The sequence below is a fragment of the Anolis sagrei genome, chromosome X (genome assembly GCF_037176765.1).
Source record: "Anolis sagrei isolate rAnoSag1 chromosome X, rAnoSag1.mat, whole genome shotgun sequence".
Taxonomy (NCBI): Eukaryota; Metazoa; Chordata; class Lepidosauria; order Squamata; family Dactyloidae; genus Anolis; species Anolis sagrei.
The window spans coordinates 106,175,525-106,195,524 of record NC_090034.1 but is presented as its reverse complement, the minus strand read 5'-3'; the positions used below and the strand labels follow the sequence as shown (position 1 = coordinate 106,195,524).

At 43.0% G+C, this 20,000-nt stretch overlaps 1 protein-coding gene across 1 annotated transcript in view; it reads left to right on the top strand.

Moving 5' to 3' along the window:
• LOC137094992 (vasodilator-stimulated phosphoprotein-like) overlaps nucleotides 1–20,000 on the top strand; it is a 91,690-nt gene that overhangs the window by 51,254 nt on the left and 20,436 nt on the right. The window contains exons 2-5 of the mRNA XM_067461104.1: nucleotides 8,406–8,577; nucleotides 13,328–13,496; nucleotides 16,161–16,230; nucleotides 19,253–19,314. Coding sequence (XP_067317205.1) covers nucleotides 8,406–8,577; nucleotides 13,328–13,496; nucleotides 16,161–16,230; nucleotides 19,253–19,314 — 473 coding nt within the window. The remainder of the gene's footprint in view (nucleotides 1–8,405; nucleotides 8,578–13,327; nucleotides 13,497–16,160; nucleotides 16,231–19,252; nucleotides 19,315–20,000) is intronic.

Here is a 20,000-nt window from a genome sequence, read left to right as displayed (position 1 = left end):
AGTGAAACTATAGCTCCTAGATGAGTCCTTAGTGAAACTACAACTCCCAGGATTCCATAGCATTAAGCCATGGCAGTTCAAGTGGAGGCAAACTGTATTCATATTATAGTATAGATGAGTCTTTAGTGAAACTACAACTCCCAGGATTCCTTAGCATTAAGCCATGGCAGTTCAAATGGGTCCAACTACATTCATTCTATAGCATAGTTGTGCCCTTAGTGAATCTGCAACTCCCAGGACTCCATAGCATTAAGCCATGACAGTTCAAGTGGAGGCAAACTGCATTCATTCTATAGTGTAGATGAGCCCTTAATGAAACTACAACTCCCTGAACCCCATAGCATTAAGCCATGACAATAAAAGTGGTAGCAAACTGTATTCATTTTATAGCGTAGATGAATCCTTAGTGAAACTACAACTCCCAGGACTCCATGGCATTAAGCCATGGCAGTTAAAGTGGGTCAAACTTCATTCAGTCTATAGTGTAGATGAGTCCTTAGTGAAACTACAACTCCCAGGATTCCATACCATTAAGCCATGGCACTTCAAGTGGAGGCAAATTGCATTCATTCTCTAACATAGATGAGTCCTTAGCGAAACTATAATTCCTAGGACTCCATAACATGGTGCCATTGCAGTTCAAGCGAGTCAAACCACATTCATTCTATAGCATAGATAAGTCCTTAGTGAAACTATAACTCCCAAGATTACTTAGCATTAAGCTATGGCAGTTCAAGTGGGTCCAACTACATTCATTCTATAGCATAGTTGTGCCGTTAGTGAAACTACAACTCCCAGGACTCCATAGCATTAAGTCATGGCAGTTCAAATGGAGGCAAACTGCATTCATTCTATAGCATAGATGAGTCCTTAGGGAAACTATAACTCCCAGAATTCCATACCATAAAGGCATTGCAGTTAAAGGGAGTCCAACTGCATTATTTCTATAGCATAGATGAGTCCTTAGTGAAACTGAAGCTCCCTGAACCCCATAGCATTAAGCCATGGTATTTAAAGTGGGTCAAACTGCATTCGTTCTATTGTATAGGTGAGTTCTTAGTGAAACTACAGCTCCCAGGACTCCATAGTATTAAGTCATTCTATAACGTAGATGAGTCCTTAGCGAAACTATAACTCCCAGAATTCCATACCATTAAGCCATTGCGGTTAAAGGGAGTCCAACTGCATACTTTCTATAGCATAGATGAGTCCTCAGTGAAACTACAACTCCCAGGATTCCATAGCATAGAGCCAGGGCAGTTCAGTGGTGCCAAACTGCATTAATTCTACAGTGTAGACACACCCTTTGTGGAGACTTGAGCTTGAATTCTGCCTTTGGTCATGGAAATCCCTTTGGTGGCCTTGAGCAAGTCACACTCTCTCAGCCTCAGAGGGCGGCAAATGCAGCAGACTTGCTTTAGGATCCGAAATAATTCAATGCCACACAACAACGACTTTAAATCAAGCTTCTAGTCCTCAAAGCCTTGCAGGCCAGGATGGAGGCATGTTTCTTCCTTTTCCCCTGAACACGTTTCGAATGGAGTACTTATGACCCCCAAACAAATTCTGAGGACATGCAAATGCTCCTCTTTTCCCTTAAATTTGCTTGGATTTGAATTTCCTGGTTGCCTACCTGGTTCAGGTAACAGGTAGAAACCTGTTTTGCATCGCAACAGAGTCCTCCTCTATGCACATTAGCATGCCCAGTTACTTCTGTAACCATTTGAGTCTAGCATCCACTTCAATATCAATATATTCCCTGGGTTGCTGTGAGTTTCCCAGACTGTCTGGCCATGTTCTGGCATCATCCTCTCCTGACATTTCGCCCCATCTATGGCAGGCATCCTCAGAGATTGTGAGGTTTCTTGGAAACTAGGAAAATAGGGTTTATATATCTGTGGAATGACATCCAGGGTGAGAGAAAGAACTCTTGTCTGTTGGAGGCAGGTGTGGATGTTGCAATTAGCAAGCTTGAACTGAGTAGCCAGGAAGCCACAAAGTCAATCAGTGAGGGTATCTGCATACAAGTAGCCTGACCATTGTTGCCTGGAGGCACCTTCTGTGGAAAGTCAATCAGTGAGGGTATCTGCATACAAGTAGCCTGACCATTGTTGCCTGGAGGCACCTTCTGTGGAAGGTCAATCAGTGAGGGTATCTGCATAGAAGTAGCCTGACCATTGTAGCCTGGAGGCACCTTCTGTGGAAAGTCAACCAGTGAGGGTATCTGCATAGAAGTAGCCTGACCATTGTTGCCTGGAGGCACCTTCTGTGGAAAGTCAATCAGTAAGGGTATCTGCATTCAAGTAGCCTGACCATTGTTGCCTGGAGGCACCTTCTGTGGAAAGTCAATCAGTGAGGGTATCTGCATAGAAGTAGCCTGACCATTGTTGCCTGGAGGCACCCTCTGTGGAATGATGTCCAGGGTGGGAGAAAGAACCCTTGTGTGTTTGAAATGAGTGGTGAATGTATATTATTTATTTATTATTCATCCTATTTATACCCCAAGGGGGACTCAAGACAGCTTGAATTGGCAAGCTTGAATAGCATTGAGTAGCCTTGTGATACTGAATCCAGCATAGAGATCTCATTTACTGTGACATACTGTGCTTTTGTGTCAACAACAACAACAACAACAACAACAATAAAGCTTCCTAATTGCATCATTCACGCTTGCTTTTTGCTCCCACCCTGGACATTATTCCACTTGCCTCATTCCCACAGACCTCTGAGTAAACCTCTGAGGATTGCAGCCACAGATGTGGGCGAAACGTCAGGAGAGAATGCTTCTGGAACATGGCCAGACAGCCTGGAAAACTCACAGCAAGCAACCCAGTGATTCCGGCCCTCGAAGCCTTCAACAACGCAGTATATTCAATGTGTTTCCTTGGCCTAACAAATTGGAAATACAACAACAACAACAACAACAACAACAACAACAACAACAACAACAACAATGGAAGCTCCCCTTGGGATTGTATCTGCACAACATTCCTGCGAGGCAGGACTGATGGTTTCGAGGTTGGATAGGGAGGTTCTCTTTGCAAACAAAGGAAAGTTTCATGTTTTCTGATCAAAGTCCAACTGCAACACTGGCTCCTTTGTGTTCCATAGACGAAGGTCTTCCCTCCCATTCTTTGGAAAACATAGTTTTGCCAAGCTGGGTAAAGTTTCCTGGTGGGAATTATTTGCAAGGCCGCTGTTCCTTATAGGGAAGGCATGGTTTGATTAGTTTGCATTTAGGATGGATGCACTTTAGCACGGCTAGATGCAGACTGAATCCTGGGAATTGTAGTTTTACAAGGTCTCTCTGTGCAAATTGAATCCTGGGAATTGTAGTTTTACAAGGTCTCTGTGCAAACCGAATCCCGGGAATGGTGGTTTTACAAGGTCCCTCTGTGCAAACTGAATCCTGGGAATTGTAGTTTTACAAGGTCTCTGTGCAAACTGAATTCTGGGAATTGTAGTTTTACAAGGTCTCTGTGCAAACTGAATTCTGGGGATTGTAGTTTTACAAGGTCTTTGCACAAACCAAACCCTGGGAATTGTAGTTTTACAAGGCCTGTCTGTGCAAACTGAATCTCGGGAAATGTAGCTTTCAAGGTCTCTGTGCAAACCAAATCTCGGGGATTGTAGTTTTACAAGGCCTGTCTGTGCAAACGGGATCCTGGGAATTGTAGTTTTACAAGGTCTCTGTGCAAACTGAATTCTGGGAATTGTAGTTTTACAAGGTCTCTGTGCAAACGGAATCCCGGAAATTGTAGTTTTACAAGGTCTCTCTGTGCAAACCGAATCCTGGGGATTGTAGTTTTCAAGGCCTGTCTGTGCAAACTGAATCCTGGGAATTGTAGTTTTACAAGGTCTCTCTGTGCAAACTGAATCCTGGGATTTGTAGTTTTACAAGGTCTCTGTGCAAACTGAATCCGGGGAATTGTAGTTTTATAGGGTCTCTCTGTGCAAACCGAATCCTGGGAATTGTAGCTTTACAAGGTCTCTCCGTGGAAACGGAATCCCGGGAATTGTAGTTTTACAAGGTCTCTGTGCAAACCGAATCCTGGGAATTGTAGCTTTACAAGGTCTCTCTGTGCAAACTGAATCCCGGGAATTGTAGTTTTACGAGGTCTCTCTGTGCAAACCAAATCCTGGGAATTTTAGTTTTACAAGGTCTCTGTGCAAACCGAATCCTGGGAATTGTAATTTTACAAGGTCTCTGTGCAAACCGAATCTCGGGAATTGTAGTTTTACAAGGTCTGTCTGTGCAAACCGAATCCCGGAAATTGTAGTTTTACAAGACCTCTGTGCAAACTGAATCCTGGGAATTGTGGTTTTACAAGGTCTCTGTGCAAACCGAATCCTGGGAATTGTAGATTTACAAGGTCTCTGTGCAAACCGAATCCTGGGAATTGTGGTTTTACAAGGTCTCTGTGCAAACTGAAACTCCCAGCATTGCATTGCATTGAGCCGTGGCAGTTAAATGTGGTGCCACACTGCATTAATCCTGCAATGTAGATGCATCCAAGCAGACATTTCCTCTCCTGCTACCTGTCTGCCGCGATCCGTAAAAGGCTTCTGGGCAATGCGAGCAGACGGCCGGGAAAATCCTCTCCTCTCGCTTCTGCCAAAACACATTTCTCTCTCGAGCTGCGCTTTGGGCCTCGGGTGACTTGATGCTTTGCAGACTTCGCAGCCAGATGCAATTCCTGCGTCAGGCCAGGCAGACTTGTGCTTTCCATGCGACAGGAGTCAGAAGGCTTTGGCTGCGAATAAATGCAGAAGGAATGCGTTCATGGCACCACAGCTCAATGCAATACAATCCTGGGAGTTGTAGTTTTTCTAAGGATGCACCTGTGCTATAGAATGAATGCGGTTTTTACCCATGGTTCAATGCAATGGAATCCTGGGAGTTGCAGTTTTACTACACTATAGAATAAATGCAGTTTGGCCCACTTGAACATCCATGGCTCAGTGCGATGGAATCCTGGGAGTTGTAGTTTTACTAAGGCTATATCTATGACATAAAGAAGTGTAGCTTGAACTTTGAGTGCTATGGCTCAATGCTTTGGAATCCTGGGAGTTGTAGTTTTACTAAGGATTCACTTACTCTAGAGAATCAATGCAGTTTGGTCCACTCAACCTGCTGTGGCCCAATGCTATGCAATCCTGGGATTTGTAGTTTCACTAAAGGCACATCGATGCTATATGTCAAATGCAGTTCGGCCCACTTGAACTGCTATGACTCAATATGATGGAATCCTGGGAGTTGTAGTTTTACTAAGGATTCACTTACTCTAGAGAATCAATGCAGTTTGGTCCACTCAACCTGCTGTGGCCCAATGCTATGCAATCCTGGGATTTGTAGTTTCACTAAAGGCACATCGATGCTATATGTCAAATGCAGTTCGGCCCACTTGAACTGCTATGACTCAATATGATGGAATCATGGGAGTTGTAGTTTTACTAAGGCCATATCTATGACATAAAAGGAGTGTATCTTGCACTTTGAATGCTATGGCTCAATGCTGTGGAATCCTGGGAGTTGTAGTTTTACTAAGGACACACTCTAGAGAATCAGTGCAGTTTGGCCCACTCAACCTGCCGTGGTCCAATGCTATGGAATCCTGGGATTTGTAGTTTCACTAACGGCACGTCATTGCGATATAACGAATGCAGTTTGGCCCACTTGAACTGCTATGACTCAGGCAATGATTAAAAAGTTGATTTAATGTTTGGTATGTTTTTAGCACTTGGTCTTGATGTATTTGTTTATTTTGTCTGATGTATATTGTGTGGCATCGAATGGTGCCTTAGATGTGCCACTGACTCCCCTTTGAAGTGAGAAGGGCGGGGTATAAATATGGCTAATCATCATCATCATCATCATCATCTATATAAATAAAAAAGTAATGTTCGTTTGTGGGATTAACATAACTCAAAAACCACTGGACGAATTGACACCAAATTTGGACACAATACACCTCTCAGGCCAACAAGTGACCATCACTCATAACCCCCACTCCCAAAATCAGTGAAAGGACTTAAAAACCCCAAAAAGCTAAATGGCAAAAAGCTAAATGATGATACAATAAAAAAGAGAAGGAAGGAAGGAAGGAAGGAAGCCTTGAAGCAAAGAGCGAAGGAAGGAAGGAAAGAGGTAGAGAAGGAAGAATGGAGAGAAAGAGGAAGGAAAAGACAAAAGAGAGAAGGGGAAAAAGGAAAGGAAGAAACGAGGGAGCGAAGGAAAGAGGGAAAGAAGGAGAGAAAGTGGGAAGGAAGGAAAGAAGAAAAGAGAGAAGGAAGCCTTGAAGCAAAGAGCGAAGGAAGGAAGGAAGGAAGGAGGTAGAGAAGGAAGAAAGGAGAGAAAGAGGAAGGAAAGGAAAAGAGAGAGAAGGGGGGAAAGGAAAGGAAGAAATGAGGGAGCGAAGGAAGGAAAGAAGGAGAGAAATTGGGAAGGAAAGAAGGAAAGAGAGAAGGAAGACTTGAAGCAAAGAGCAAAGGAAGGAAGGAAAGAGGTAGAGAAGGAAGAAGGGAGAGAAAGAGAAAGGAAAAGAAAAGAGAGAGAAGAGGGGAAAGGAAAGGAAGAAATGAGGTGGCGAAGGAAGGAGGGAAAGAAGGAGAGAAAGTGGGAAGGAAGGAAGGAAAGAGAGAAGGAAGCCTTGAAGCAAAGAGGGAAGGAAGGAAAGAGGTAGAGAAGGAAGCAAGGAGAGAAAGGGAAGGAAAAGAAAAAGGGAGGAAAGAAAGAGGTAGAGAAGGAAGGAGAGAAGGAAAGAAGAAAATGGAAGGAAAGGGGGAGCAAAGAAAGAAGGAAAAGAAGGAGAGAAAGAGGGAGGGAAGGTTGGCCACAGCAATGCGTGGCATGGTGGGTACAACTAGTAATAATAATAGAATGTTTGCCTTTTTGTGATTGGAATTCTCCCTGAGTCCCTTCTGGGAGATAGGGCAGAATATATTATTATTATTATTATTATTATTATTATTATTATTATTATTATTATTATTATTCTGACACAGCAAACACAATCTCTATGCTGGATTCCGTATCACAAAATCACAAGTCGAACCCTTCCCAAGCGTCTAGGACGGTGTGATGTATTTCCGAATAATGCGCACAGATCCAAGTCAGGAGGCCTTTTGCAGTTGATAGATTGTGATTTTGTCCATGTTTATTGTTTCAAAATGCCGGCTGAGATCTTTTGGCATGGCACCCAGTCTGCCCATTATTCCCACTGGGACCACCTGGACTGGTTTATGCCAGAGCCTTTGCCGTTCGATTTTGTGGTCTTGATAGCGGCTGAGTTTCTCCTGTTGTTTTTCCTCGATGTGACTGTCACCCGTTATGGTGACATCAATCATCCAGACTTTTTCCTTTTCTACAAACATGATGTCTGGTGTGTTGTGTTCCAAAACTTTGTCAGTCTAGATTCAAAAGTCCCACAGGATTTTTGCGTGTTCATTTTCCACAAACTTTGCAGGTTTATGATCCCTTTCCCAGTTCTTGACTCCTGGCAGATGGTCCTTGTGACATACGTTCCAGTGATTCCTTTGGGCCACAGAGTTGTGCCTCTGTTTGTAGTCCGTCTGGTCGATTTTCTTGCAGCAGCTGAGGAGATGGTCCATGGTTTCATCTGCTTCCTTGCACAGTCTGCATTTTGGGTCATCCACTGATATTTCCATCCTGGCCTTAATTGCATTGCCAGAATCAGGTCTATATTATTATTATTATTATTATTATTATTATTATTATTATTATTATTATTAGAAACACAACAAACAAGGTCACTCTACTGGCTGTTGTATTGGATCACACGTGTCCAAGTGTCTAGGACTGTGTGATGTATCAGTGACTGCTGCGTGCAGATCCCAGTGGGGTGGCCTTCTGCAGCTGGCAGGTGGTGATTCTGTCAGCGCCAATTGTGTTTAAGTCCAGGCCAAGGTCTTGAGGCACTGCACCCAGTGTACCGATCACCACTGGGACCTCCTTGCCTGGTTTGTGCCAGAGTCTTTGCAGTTCAATCTTTAAATCCTCATATCGTGTCAGCTTTTCCAGTTGTTCCTCTTCAATCCTGCTGTCACCTGGGATTGCAACATCAATGATCCATACTTTGTTTTTTAACATGATTGTGAGGTCAGGAGTATTGTGTTCCAAAACTTCGTCAGTCTGAATTTGGAAGTCCCAGAGGAGTTTGTTGTGCACATTTTCCATAACTTTTTCCAGCTTGTGATCCCACCAGTTCTTTGTCGCAAGCAGATGGCATTTGTGGCACAGGTTTCAATGAATCATCTGAGCAACGGTGTTGTGCCTCTGCTTGTATTATTATTATTATTATTATTATTATTATTATTATTAAGTTCATATTGAGCCTCACTCTTTCCTCCTGTTGCCTCCCTTTCTGCCTTCCTTTGCTTCCTAGTGAGTCAGTCCTTTGCACGACTCGGGCAACGGTGATGCTCTATGATGACGCCAACAAGAAGTGGGTGCCGGCTGGAACTGGACCACAGGTCTTTAGCCGCGTCCAGATCTACCACAGTCCGGCCAACAACACTTTCCGGGTCGTGGGACGCAAGATGCAGCCAGACCAACAGGTAGCCCTCCCACCAATATATCCATCCATCCATCCATCCATCCATCGACTCTGTCTATCTATCTATCTATCTATCTATCTATCTATCTATCTATCTATCTATCCGATCTGTCTACCCTTTCTATCTACTGTATCTATCAACTTGATCTATCTTCCTGCCTACTGTATATACCTACCTACCTACCTACCAATCTACTCTATCTATCTATCTATCTATCTATCGATCTATCTACTCGATCTGTCCACTCTATCTATCTACTTTATCTAGCTACTTTATCTACCTACCTGCCTATCTCCTGTATCTACCTACCTACTTACCTACCTAATCTATCTATCTATCTATCTATCTATCTATCTATCTATCTATCTACCTACCTACCTACCTACCTATCTATCTATCTACTCGATCTGGCCACATCTACTGTATCTATCTACTTGATCTACCTACCTACCTACGTACTGTATCTACCTACCTACCTACCTACTTGATCTATCTATCTATCTATCTATCTATCTATCTATCTATCTATCTATCTATCATCTATCTATCTACTCGATCTAGCCACTCTATCTATCTACTGTAACTATCTCCTTGATCTATCTACCTACCTACTGTATCTATCTACTCTAGCTACCTACCTACCTATCTACCCTATCTATCTATCTATCTATCTATCTTATCTATTCGATCTGGCCACTCTATCTTCTGTATATATCTACTTGACCTACCTACCTAAATACTGTACCTACCTACTGATCTACTCTATCTATCTATCTATCTATCTATCTATCTATCTATCAGATCTGGCTGCTCTATCTATCTACTGTAACTATCGACTTGATCTATCTACCTACTGTATCTATCTACTCTACCTACCTACCTATCTACTCTATCTATCTACTCGATCTGGCCACTCTATCTATCTACTGTATATATCTACTTGACCTACCTACCTACCTACTTGATCTATCTATCTATCTATCTATCTACCTACCTACCTATCTATCTATCTATCTATCTATCTATCTATCTATCTATCTACTCGATCTGGCCACATCTACTGTATCTGTCTACTTGATCTACCCACCTACCTACGTACTGTATCTACCTACCTACCTACCTACCTACCTACTTGATCTATCTATCTATCTATCTATCTATCTATCTATCTATCTACCTACCTACCTACCTATCTATCTATCTACTCGATCTGGCCACATCTACTGTATCTATCTACTTGATCTACCTACCTACCTACGTACTGTATCTACCTACCTACTTGATCTATCTATCTATCTATCTATCTATCATCTATCTATCTACTCGATCTAGCCACTCTATCTATCTACTGTAACTATCTCCTTGATCTATCTACCTACCTACTGTATCTATCTACTCTAGCTACCTACCTACCTATCTACCCTATCTATCTATCTATCTATCTATCTTATCTATTCGATCTGGCCACCCTATCTTCTGTATATATCTACTTGACCTACCTACCTAAATACTGTACCTACCTACTGATCTACTCTATCTATCTATCTATCTATCTATCAGATCTGGCTGCTCTATCTATCTACTGTAACTATCGACTTGATCTATCTACCTACTGTATCTATCTACTCTACCTACCTACCTATCTACTCTATCTATCTACTCGATCTGGCCACTCTATCTATCTACTGTATATATCTACTTGACCTACCTACCTACCTACTTGATCTATCTATCTATCTATCTATCTACCTACCTACCTACCTACCTACCTATCTATCTATCTACTCGATCTGGCCACATCTACTGTATCTATCTACTTGATCTACCTACCTACCTACGTACTGTATCTACCTACCTACCTACCTACCTACTTGATCTATCTATCTATCTATCTATCTATCATCTATCTATCTACTCGATCTGGCCACATCTACTGTATCTATCTACTTGATCTACCTACCTACCTACGTACTGTATCTACCTACCTACCTACCTACCTACCTACCTACCTACTTGATCTATCTATCTATCTATCTATCTATCTATCTATCTATCTATCTACCTACCTACCTATCTATCTATCTACTCGATCTGGCCACATCTACTGTATCTATCTACTTGATCTACCTACCTACCTACGTACTGTATCTACCTACCTACCTACCTACTTGATCTATCTATCTATCTATCTATCTATCTATCTATCTATCTATCATCTATCTATCTACTCGATCTAGCCACTCTATCTATCTACTGTAACTATCTCCTTGATCTATCTACCTACCTACTGTATCTATCTACTCTAGCTACCTACCTACCTATCTACCCTATCTATCTATCTATCTATCTATCTTATCTATTCGATCTGGCCACCCTATCTTCTGTATATATCTACTTGACCTACCTACCTAAATACTGTACCTACCTACTGATCTACTCTATCTATCTATCTATCTATCTATCTATCAGATCTGGCTGCTCTATCTATCTACTGTAACTATCGACTTGATCTATCTACCTACTGTATCTATCTACTCTACCTACCTACCTATCTACTCTATCTATCTACTCGATCTGGCCACTCTATCTATCTACTGTATATATCTACTTGACCTACCTACCTACCTACTTGATCTATCTATCTATCTATCTATCTATCTATCTACCTACCTACCTACCTACCTATCTATCTATCTACTCGATCTGGCCACATCTACTGTATCTATCTACTTGATCTACCTACCTACCTACGTACTGTATCTACCTACCTACCTACCTACCTACTTGATCTATCTATCTATCTATCTATCTATCATCTATCTATCTACTCGATCTGGCCACATCTACTGTATCTATCTACTTGATCTACCTACCTACCTACGTACTGTATCTACCTACCTACCTACCTACCTACCTACCTACCTACTTGATCTATCTATCTATCTATCTATCTATCTATCTATCTATCTATCTATCTACCTACCTACCTACCTACCTATCTATCTATCTACTCGATCTGGCCACATCTACTGTATCTATCTACTTGATCTACCTACCTACCTACGTACTGTATCTACCTACCTACCTACCTACTTGATCTATCTATCTATCTATCTATCTATCTATCTATCATCTATCTATCTACTCGATCTAGCCACTCTATCTATCTACTGTAACTATCTCCTTGATCTATCTACCTACCTACTGTATCTATCTACTCTAGCTACCTACCTACCTATCTACCCTATCTATCTATCTATCTATCTATCTATCTATCTATCTATCTTATCTATTTGATCTGGCCACTCTATCTTCTGTATATATCTACTTGACCTACCTACCTAAATACTGTACCTACCTACTGATCTACTCTATCTATCTATCTATCTATCTATCAGATCTGGCTGCTCTATCTATCTACTGTAACTATCGACTTGATCTATCTACCTACTGTATCTATCTACTCTACCTACCTACCTATCTACTCTATCTATCTACTCGATCTGGCCACTCTATCTATCTACTGTATATATCTACTTGACCTACCTACCTACCTACTTGATCTATCTATCTATCTATCTATCTATCTATCTATCTATCTACCTACCTACCTACCTATCTATCTATCTATCTACTTGATCTGGCCACATCTACTGTATCTGTCTACTTGATCTACCCACCTACCTACGTACTGTATCTACCTACCTACCTACCTACTTGATCTATCTATCTACCTATCTATCTATCTATCTATCTATCTATCTATCTACTCGATCTGGCCACATCTACTGTATCTGTCTACTTGATCTACCCACCTACCTACGTACTGTATCTACCTACCTACCTACCTACTTGATCTATCTATCTATCTACCTACCTACCTACCTACCTATCTATCTATCTACTCGATCTGGCCACATCTACTGTATCTATCTACTTGATCTACCCACCTACCTACGTACTGTATCTACCTACCTACCTACCTACTTGATCTATCTATCTATCTATCTCTATCTATCATCTATCTATCTACTCAATCTGGCCACTCTTTCTATCTACTGTATATATCTACTTGATCTACCTACCTACTGTATCTACCTACCTACCAACCTACCGATCTACTCTACTCTTATCTATCTATCTATCTATCTATCTATCTACTCGATCTGGCCACTCTATCTACCTACCTTCTGAAACTATCTACTTGATCTAGCTACCTACCTACTGTATCTGTCTACTCTATCTACCTACCTATCCATCTATCAATCTGTCTACTCGATCTGTCTATCTATCTACTTGATCTACCTACCGACCCACTGTATCTACCTACCTACCTTCCTACCTACCTACCTATCTACTTGATCTATCTATCTATCTATCTATCTACTCGATCTACTGTATCTATCTATCTGTCTATTTATTGTATCTACTTTTTATCTACTCTATCTATCTATCTATCTATCTATCTATTCTATCTACTCTATCTTATCATCTACTCTATATATCTATCTGTCTATCTACTTTATCTATCTACTTTATCTGTCTACTGCATCTGTCTGTCTGTCTATCCATCCATCCATCCATGTATCTCTCTGTCTCTTCTGCAGAGAAGGCTCAAGACCTTTTGAGACTGCAGACCCCAGATTTCCATTGCGTTTCACCACTGCAGTTTAAGTGCTGCCAAACCGCCTTAATTCTGTAGTGGAGACGCACCCTGAGTTTGACTCCTGCGTGCTTTCTCTTCCCAAAGGTGGTCATCAACAGTCCGATCGTCAAAGGGCTGAAGTACAACCAGGCCACGCCCAACTTCCACCAGTGGCGCGATGCCCGCCAGGTCTGGGGGCTCAACTTTGGCAGCAAAGAGGACGCCGGGCAGTTTGCCGGAGGGATGATGCACGCCCTGGAGATGCTGGATTCAGGTCAGTGAGGCTCCGGTCTTGGGAAAACTACAACTCCCAAGTCCAAGAAAACAGATGGAGCAGGTTTGTTTTGGAAAGTCTGGTGGGGTCTCTTTCTTTGGAGGCTTTTCAAACAGGGGCAGGATGGCCATCTGTTGGGAGGGCTTTGATTGTGCCTTTCTCCCTGGCAGAATGGTATTGGACTAGGTGGCCTTTGGGACTAGGTGGTCCTTTCCAACTCTATGGAAATGTAGATTGGGTTGCTGTGACTTTTGCGGGCTGTATGGCCATGCTACAGTGGCATTCTCTCCTGATGTTTTGCCTGCATCTCTGGCTAATGGCATCTTCGGAGGTTCTGTTGGCAGTGGAGCAAATGAAGTGTGAATATATACCTGTGAAATAATGTCCAGGGTGAGAGAAAGAACCCTTGTCTGTTTGAAACAAGTGTGAATGTTGCAATTAGCCAGCCTGATTAGCTTGGAGCAGCCTTGCAGCTGCAAAGCCAATCAATGAGGTTATCAGCATGGAGGTAGCTTGGCTGTTGTTGCCTGAAGTCATCCTCTGATTGGGAAGTGTTCACTGACACTTGATTGCTTGCTGTCTGGAGTTCTCCTGTTATAAAAGAAAGTGTGGATGTTGCAATTAGCGAGTCTAAATATCATTGAGTGCTCCATGAAGCTGCACAGTCAATCAGTGAGGGTATCGGCATGGAGGTAGCTTGGCTGTTGTTGCCTGGAGGCATCCTCTGATTGGGAGGTGTTCACTGGCACTTAATTGCTTGCTATCTGGAGTATGGCTGAGAAAGATAAATATCGCAAGTAAAAAAAAGTAAGTAAAGTAAGTCAATCAGTGAGAGTATCAGCATGGCTGTTGTTGCCTGGAGGCATCTTCTGTTTGGGAGGTGTTCACTGGCACTTGATTGCTTGCTGTCTGGAGTTCCCCTGCTATAAAAGAAAGTGTGGATGTTGCAATTAGCAAGTTTGAAGAGCATTGAGTGGCCCATGAAGCTGCAAAGTCAATCAGTGAGGGTCTCTGCATAGAGGTAACCTGGCTGTTGTTGCCTGGAGGCATCTTCTGATTGGGAGTTGATTGCTTGCTGTCTGGAGTTCCCCTGATATAAAAGAAAGTGTGGATGTTGCCGCGAGCAAGTTTGAAGAGCATTGAGTGGCCCATGAAGCTGCAAAGTCATTCAGTGAGGGTATTGGCATGGAGGTAGCTTGCCTGTTGTTGTCTGGAGGCATCCTCTGTTTGGGAGATGTTCATTGGCACTTGATTGCTTGCTATCTGGAGTATGGCTGAGAAAGGCAGGCTATAAATATCGTAAGTAAAAAAGTAAGTAAAGTAAGTCAATCGGTGACAGTATCGGCATGGAGGTAATTTGGCTGTTGTTGCCTGGAGGCATCCTCGGATTGGGAGGTGTTCCCTGGCACTTAATTGCTTGCTATCTGGAGTATGGCTGAGAAAGGCGGAAGTAAAAAAAGTAAGTAAAGTAAGTCAATCAGTGAGTGTATAGGCATGGCGGTAACTTGGCTGTTGTTGCCTGGAGGCATCCTCTGATTGGAAGGAGTTCACTGCCACTTGATTGCTTGCTGTCTGGAGTATGGCTGAGAAAGGCGGGCTATAAATATCGTAAGTAAAAAAGTAAGTAAAATAAGTCAATCAGTGAGGGTATCAGCATGGAGGTAACTTGGCTGATGTTGCCTGGAGGCATCCTCTGATTGGGAGGTGTTCACTGGCACTTGATTGCTTGCTGTCTGGAGTATGGCTGAGAAAGGCGGATTATAAATAGCGTAAGTAAAAAAAGTAAGTAAAGTAAGTCAATCAGTGAGTGTATAGGCATGGCGGTAACTTGGCTGTTGTTGCCTGGAGGCATCCTCTGATTGGAAGGAGTTCACTGCCACTTGATTGCTTGCTGTCTGGAGTATGGCTGAGAAAGGCGGGCTATAAATATCGTAAGTAAAAAAGTAAGTAAAATAAGTCAATCAGTGAGTGTATCGGCATGGCGGTAGCTTGGCTGTTGTTGCCTGGAGGCATCCCCTGATTGGGAGGTGTTCACTAGCACTTGATTGCTTGCTATCTGGAGTATGGCTGAGAAAGGCGGGCTATAAATATCATAAGTAAAAAAAGTAAGTAAAATAAGTCAATCAGTGAGGGTATCAGCATGGAGGTAGCTTGGCTATTGTTGCACTTGATTGCTTGCTGTCTGGGGTTCCCCTGTTATAAGAGGAAGTGTGGATGTTGCAATTAGGAAGTTTGAATAGCATTGAAAAGTCAATCAGTGAGGGTCTCTGCATAGAGATACCTTGGCTGTTGTTGCCTGGAGGCATCCTCAGATTGGGAGGTGTTCACTGGCACTTGATTGCTTGCTGTCTGGAGTTCTCCTGTTATAAAAGAAAGTGTGGATGTTGCAATTAGCAAGTTTGAATAGCATTGAGTGGCCCATGAAGCTGCAAAGTCAATCAGTGAGGGTATTGTGGCATGGATGCTTTGGGCATAGGTTTGACGCTCCGGAGCAAATTCCTTTCTGGGGGGTGGCCTGGGACCCCTCCTCAGGCGTGGCTGCAAGAGCTGGGAAATGGACAGACTTTGCCTGTTTTTGGAAGGGAAGGAGGGCCAACCAGGCTTTCCATTCTTGTGCAAACGTGTCCAGAAAAACCTGTTTTTTGTCTCTTTTGCCGTCTTTAGGGAATTCGGCACCGGCGCGGCCTGTCCAGAATGGCCCCACTGCGGACGAAATGGCCGAGCAACAGAAAAGGTACCTGGTACTGCTCTAGGCCCAATCGTCCAGGTCCATCATCCTTATCGTGACCTAGAATGAATGCAGTTTGGCACCCCTTGAACTGCCATGGCTCCATGCTGTGGAATCCTGGGAATTGTAGTTTTAGTAAAGTGGCATCTACACTGTAGACCCCTGTGGCCCAATGCTATGGACTCCTGGGAGCTGTAGTTTTACTAAGAACACATCTATTCTGGAGAATAAATGCAGTTTGGCCCAAAAACTCCCATGTCTTAATGCTATGAATTCCTGGGAGCTGTAGTTTTACTAAGGGCACACCTACTCCAGAGAATAAGTGCAGTCTGGCCCACTTGATCTGCCATGGCTCCATTCTATGGGATCCTGGGAGCTGTAGTTTCACTAGGGGTGCAACTTCACTGTAAACTACTATGATACAATGCTATGGTATCCTGGGAGTCATAGTTTTACTAAGGACACATCTAATCCAGAGAATAAATGCAGTTTGGCCCACTCGAACTGACATGGCTCCATGCTGTGGGATCCTGGGAGCCGTAGTTTTACTAAGGACACATCTGCTCCAGATAATAAATGCAGTTTGCCTCACTTAAACTGCCATGGCTTAAAGCTGTGGAATCCTGGGAGCTGTAGTTTTACTAAAAATACATCTACAGCAGAGAACTGTTGTAGCTTAAGGCTATGGAAACCTGGGAGCTGTAGTTTTACTAAGGGCACACCTACTCCAGAGAATAAATGCAGTTTGGCCCACTCAAACTGACATGGCTCCATGTTATAGGATCCTAGGACCTGTAGTTTTACAAGGGGTGCATCTTCACTGTAGACTACTATGACACAATGCTATCGAATCCTGGGAGCTATAGTTTTAGGAAGAGCGCATCTACAATGCAGACTGCTGTGGCCCAATACTATGGAATCCTGGGAGCTGTAGTTTTACTAAAAACGCATCTACACCAGAGAACTGCCATAGCTTAAGGCTATGGAAACCTGGGAGCTGTAGTTTTCCTAAGGGCACACCTAGTCTACAGAATAAATGCAGTTTGGCCCACTTGAACTGCCTTGGCTCCATGATATGGGATCCTGGGAGCTGTAGTTTTACTGGGGGTGCATCTACACAGTAAACTACCATGACACAATGCTATTGTATCCTGTGAGCTATAGTTTTAGTAAGGGTGCATCTACACTGTAGACTGCTGTGGCCCAATTCTATGGAATCCTCGGAGCTGTAGTTTTACTAAGAACACATCTACACCAGAGAACTGCCATAGCTTAAGGCTATGAAACCTGGGAGCTGTAATTTTACTAAGGGTACACCTACTCAGTAGACGTACCATGATACAACGCTATCAAATCTTGGGAGTTATAGTTTTAGTAAGGGTGCATCTGTACTGTAGACTGCTGTGGCCCAATGCTATGGAATCATGGGAGTGGTAGTTTTACTAAGGACACATCTACTCCAGAGAATAAATGCAGTTTGTCCCACTTGAACTGCCAGGGCTCAAGGCTATGGAATCCTGGGAGCTGTAGTTTTACTAAGGACACATATACTCCAGAGAATAAATGCAGTTTTGTCTCACTTGAACTTCCATGGCTCAATGCTATGGAATCCCGGGAGCTGTAGTTTTACTAAGGACACACCTACTCTAGAGAATAAATGCAGTTTGTCCCACTTGAACTGCTATGGCTCAGTGCTATGAAATCCTGGGAGCTGTAGTTTTACTAAGGACACATATACTCCAGAGAATAAATGCAGTTTTGTCCCACTTGAACTTCCATGGCTCAATGCTATGGAATCCTGGGAGCTGTAGTTTTACTAAGGACACACCTACTCTAGAGAATAAATGCAGTTTGTCCCACTTGAACTGCTATGGCTCAGTGCTATGAAATCCTGGGAGCTGTAGTTTTACTAAGGACACATCTACTCCAGAGAATGAATGCCGATTAAACAGCTGTAGCTCAATGCTATGGAATCCTGGGAGCTGTAGTTTTACTAAGAACACATATACACCAGAGAACTTCCATGGTTTAAGATTATGGAATCCTGGGAGTTGTAGTTTTACTAAGGACACATCTACTCCAGAGAATAAATGCTGTTTGTCCCACTTGAACTTCCATGGCTCAATGCTGTGGGATCCTGGGAGCTGTAGTTTTACTAGGGGTGCATCTACACAGTAGACTACCATGACACAATGCTATCGAATCCTGGGAATTATAGTTTTAGTAAGGGTGCATCTACACTGTAGACTGCTGTGGCTCAAGACTATGAAATCCTGGGAGCTGTAGTTTTACTAAGGACATATCTACTCCAGAGAATAAATGCAGTTTGGCCCTCTTGAACTTCCATGGCTCAATGCTATGGAATCCTGGGAACTGTAGTTTTACTAAGGACACATCTACTCCAGATAATAAATGCAGTTTGGACCACTCAAATTGACATAGCTCCATGCTGTGGGATCCTGGGAGCTGTAGTTTTACTAAGGACACATCTACTCCAGAGAATAAATGCAGTTTGGACCATGGCTTAATGCTATGGGATCCTGGGAGTTGTAGTTTACTAAGGGTGCATTCCTACCGGCTGTTAGAAATGTTGGGAGTTGAAGTCCAAGTTGGCCTGTGCCTGGTGCAGATGCGCCCTTAGCTTGCCTGGGTGTTGTTACTCCTTCTCCTCCGCAACACGCAAGCAATGCCACGGCCTCCTCGTTGGCCGCTCCGGCAGCGAAGGGCACGGTCGGCTTAGCGCCTGATCCCCTAATCCGCTTGGAGGGTCAAGGGGGTCAGCTCCGTCCTGGGCTCCCAGTTGAGTGCCAGTCGCTCACCTGCTGCAGATCCCCTTCCACCCACAACTCCCAGCTCCTCTCTCCCCCATATCCTGCAATGTGTGGCTTTGCTGTGTCCGGCATCCTTCCCGAGCCCCCTCCCCCCAAGTGAGTGGGGATGATGGGAGGGAGGGCCCTCAGGATGGAGGGGATGATGGGGTTTGTTCCTCGGAAGTCAAGTCTCTCCCCTTTTTGTCCTTTCCATCCAGGCAGCAGTTGGAGAGGGAACAGCAGGAGCAAGGAGAGAGGGAACGCAGGGTCACCATCGCAGGTAAGCTCAGGGGGATAGCCCACTTTTGAGGGGTCTTCTGTGCTTCGCCTGCCCATTATTTGGCCTTTTGGGGGGACTGAATTCTTCCTTGCTCCCCTCAATGGATTAGTGGTGAATGGTTTCCGATTCTAATGGTCATTCGGTTGCCTTGCGATTGCAATATTTTCATTCCTGATTATTATATGTGCTTTTTGGTGTTGTTTCAAAGAGTCTGCAAATGCTTGGGCAATGTACAGTATATGATAGATAGATAGATAGATAGATAGATAGATAGATAGATAGATTAACTAGAATAGATAGATAGATAGATTAACTAGATTAGATAGATAGATAGATAGATAGATAGATAGATTGATTGATTGATAGATTGATAGGGGTGGATAGATAGATAGATAGATAGATAGATAGATAGATAGATAGATTAATAGATTAGATGGATGGATGGATAGATAGATAGATAGATAGATAGATAGATAGATAGATTAACTAGATTAGATAGATAGATAGACAGACAGAGGGTGGATAGATAAGTTAGATAGATAGATAGATAGATAGATAGATTGATTGATTGGGGTGGATAGATAGATAGATAGATAGATAGGTTAATTAGATTAGATTAGATGGATGGATGGATAGATAGATAGACAGACAGACAGAGTAGATGGATAGATAGATAGATAGATAGA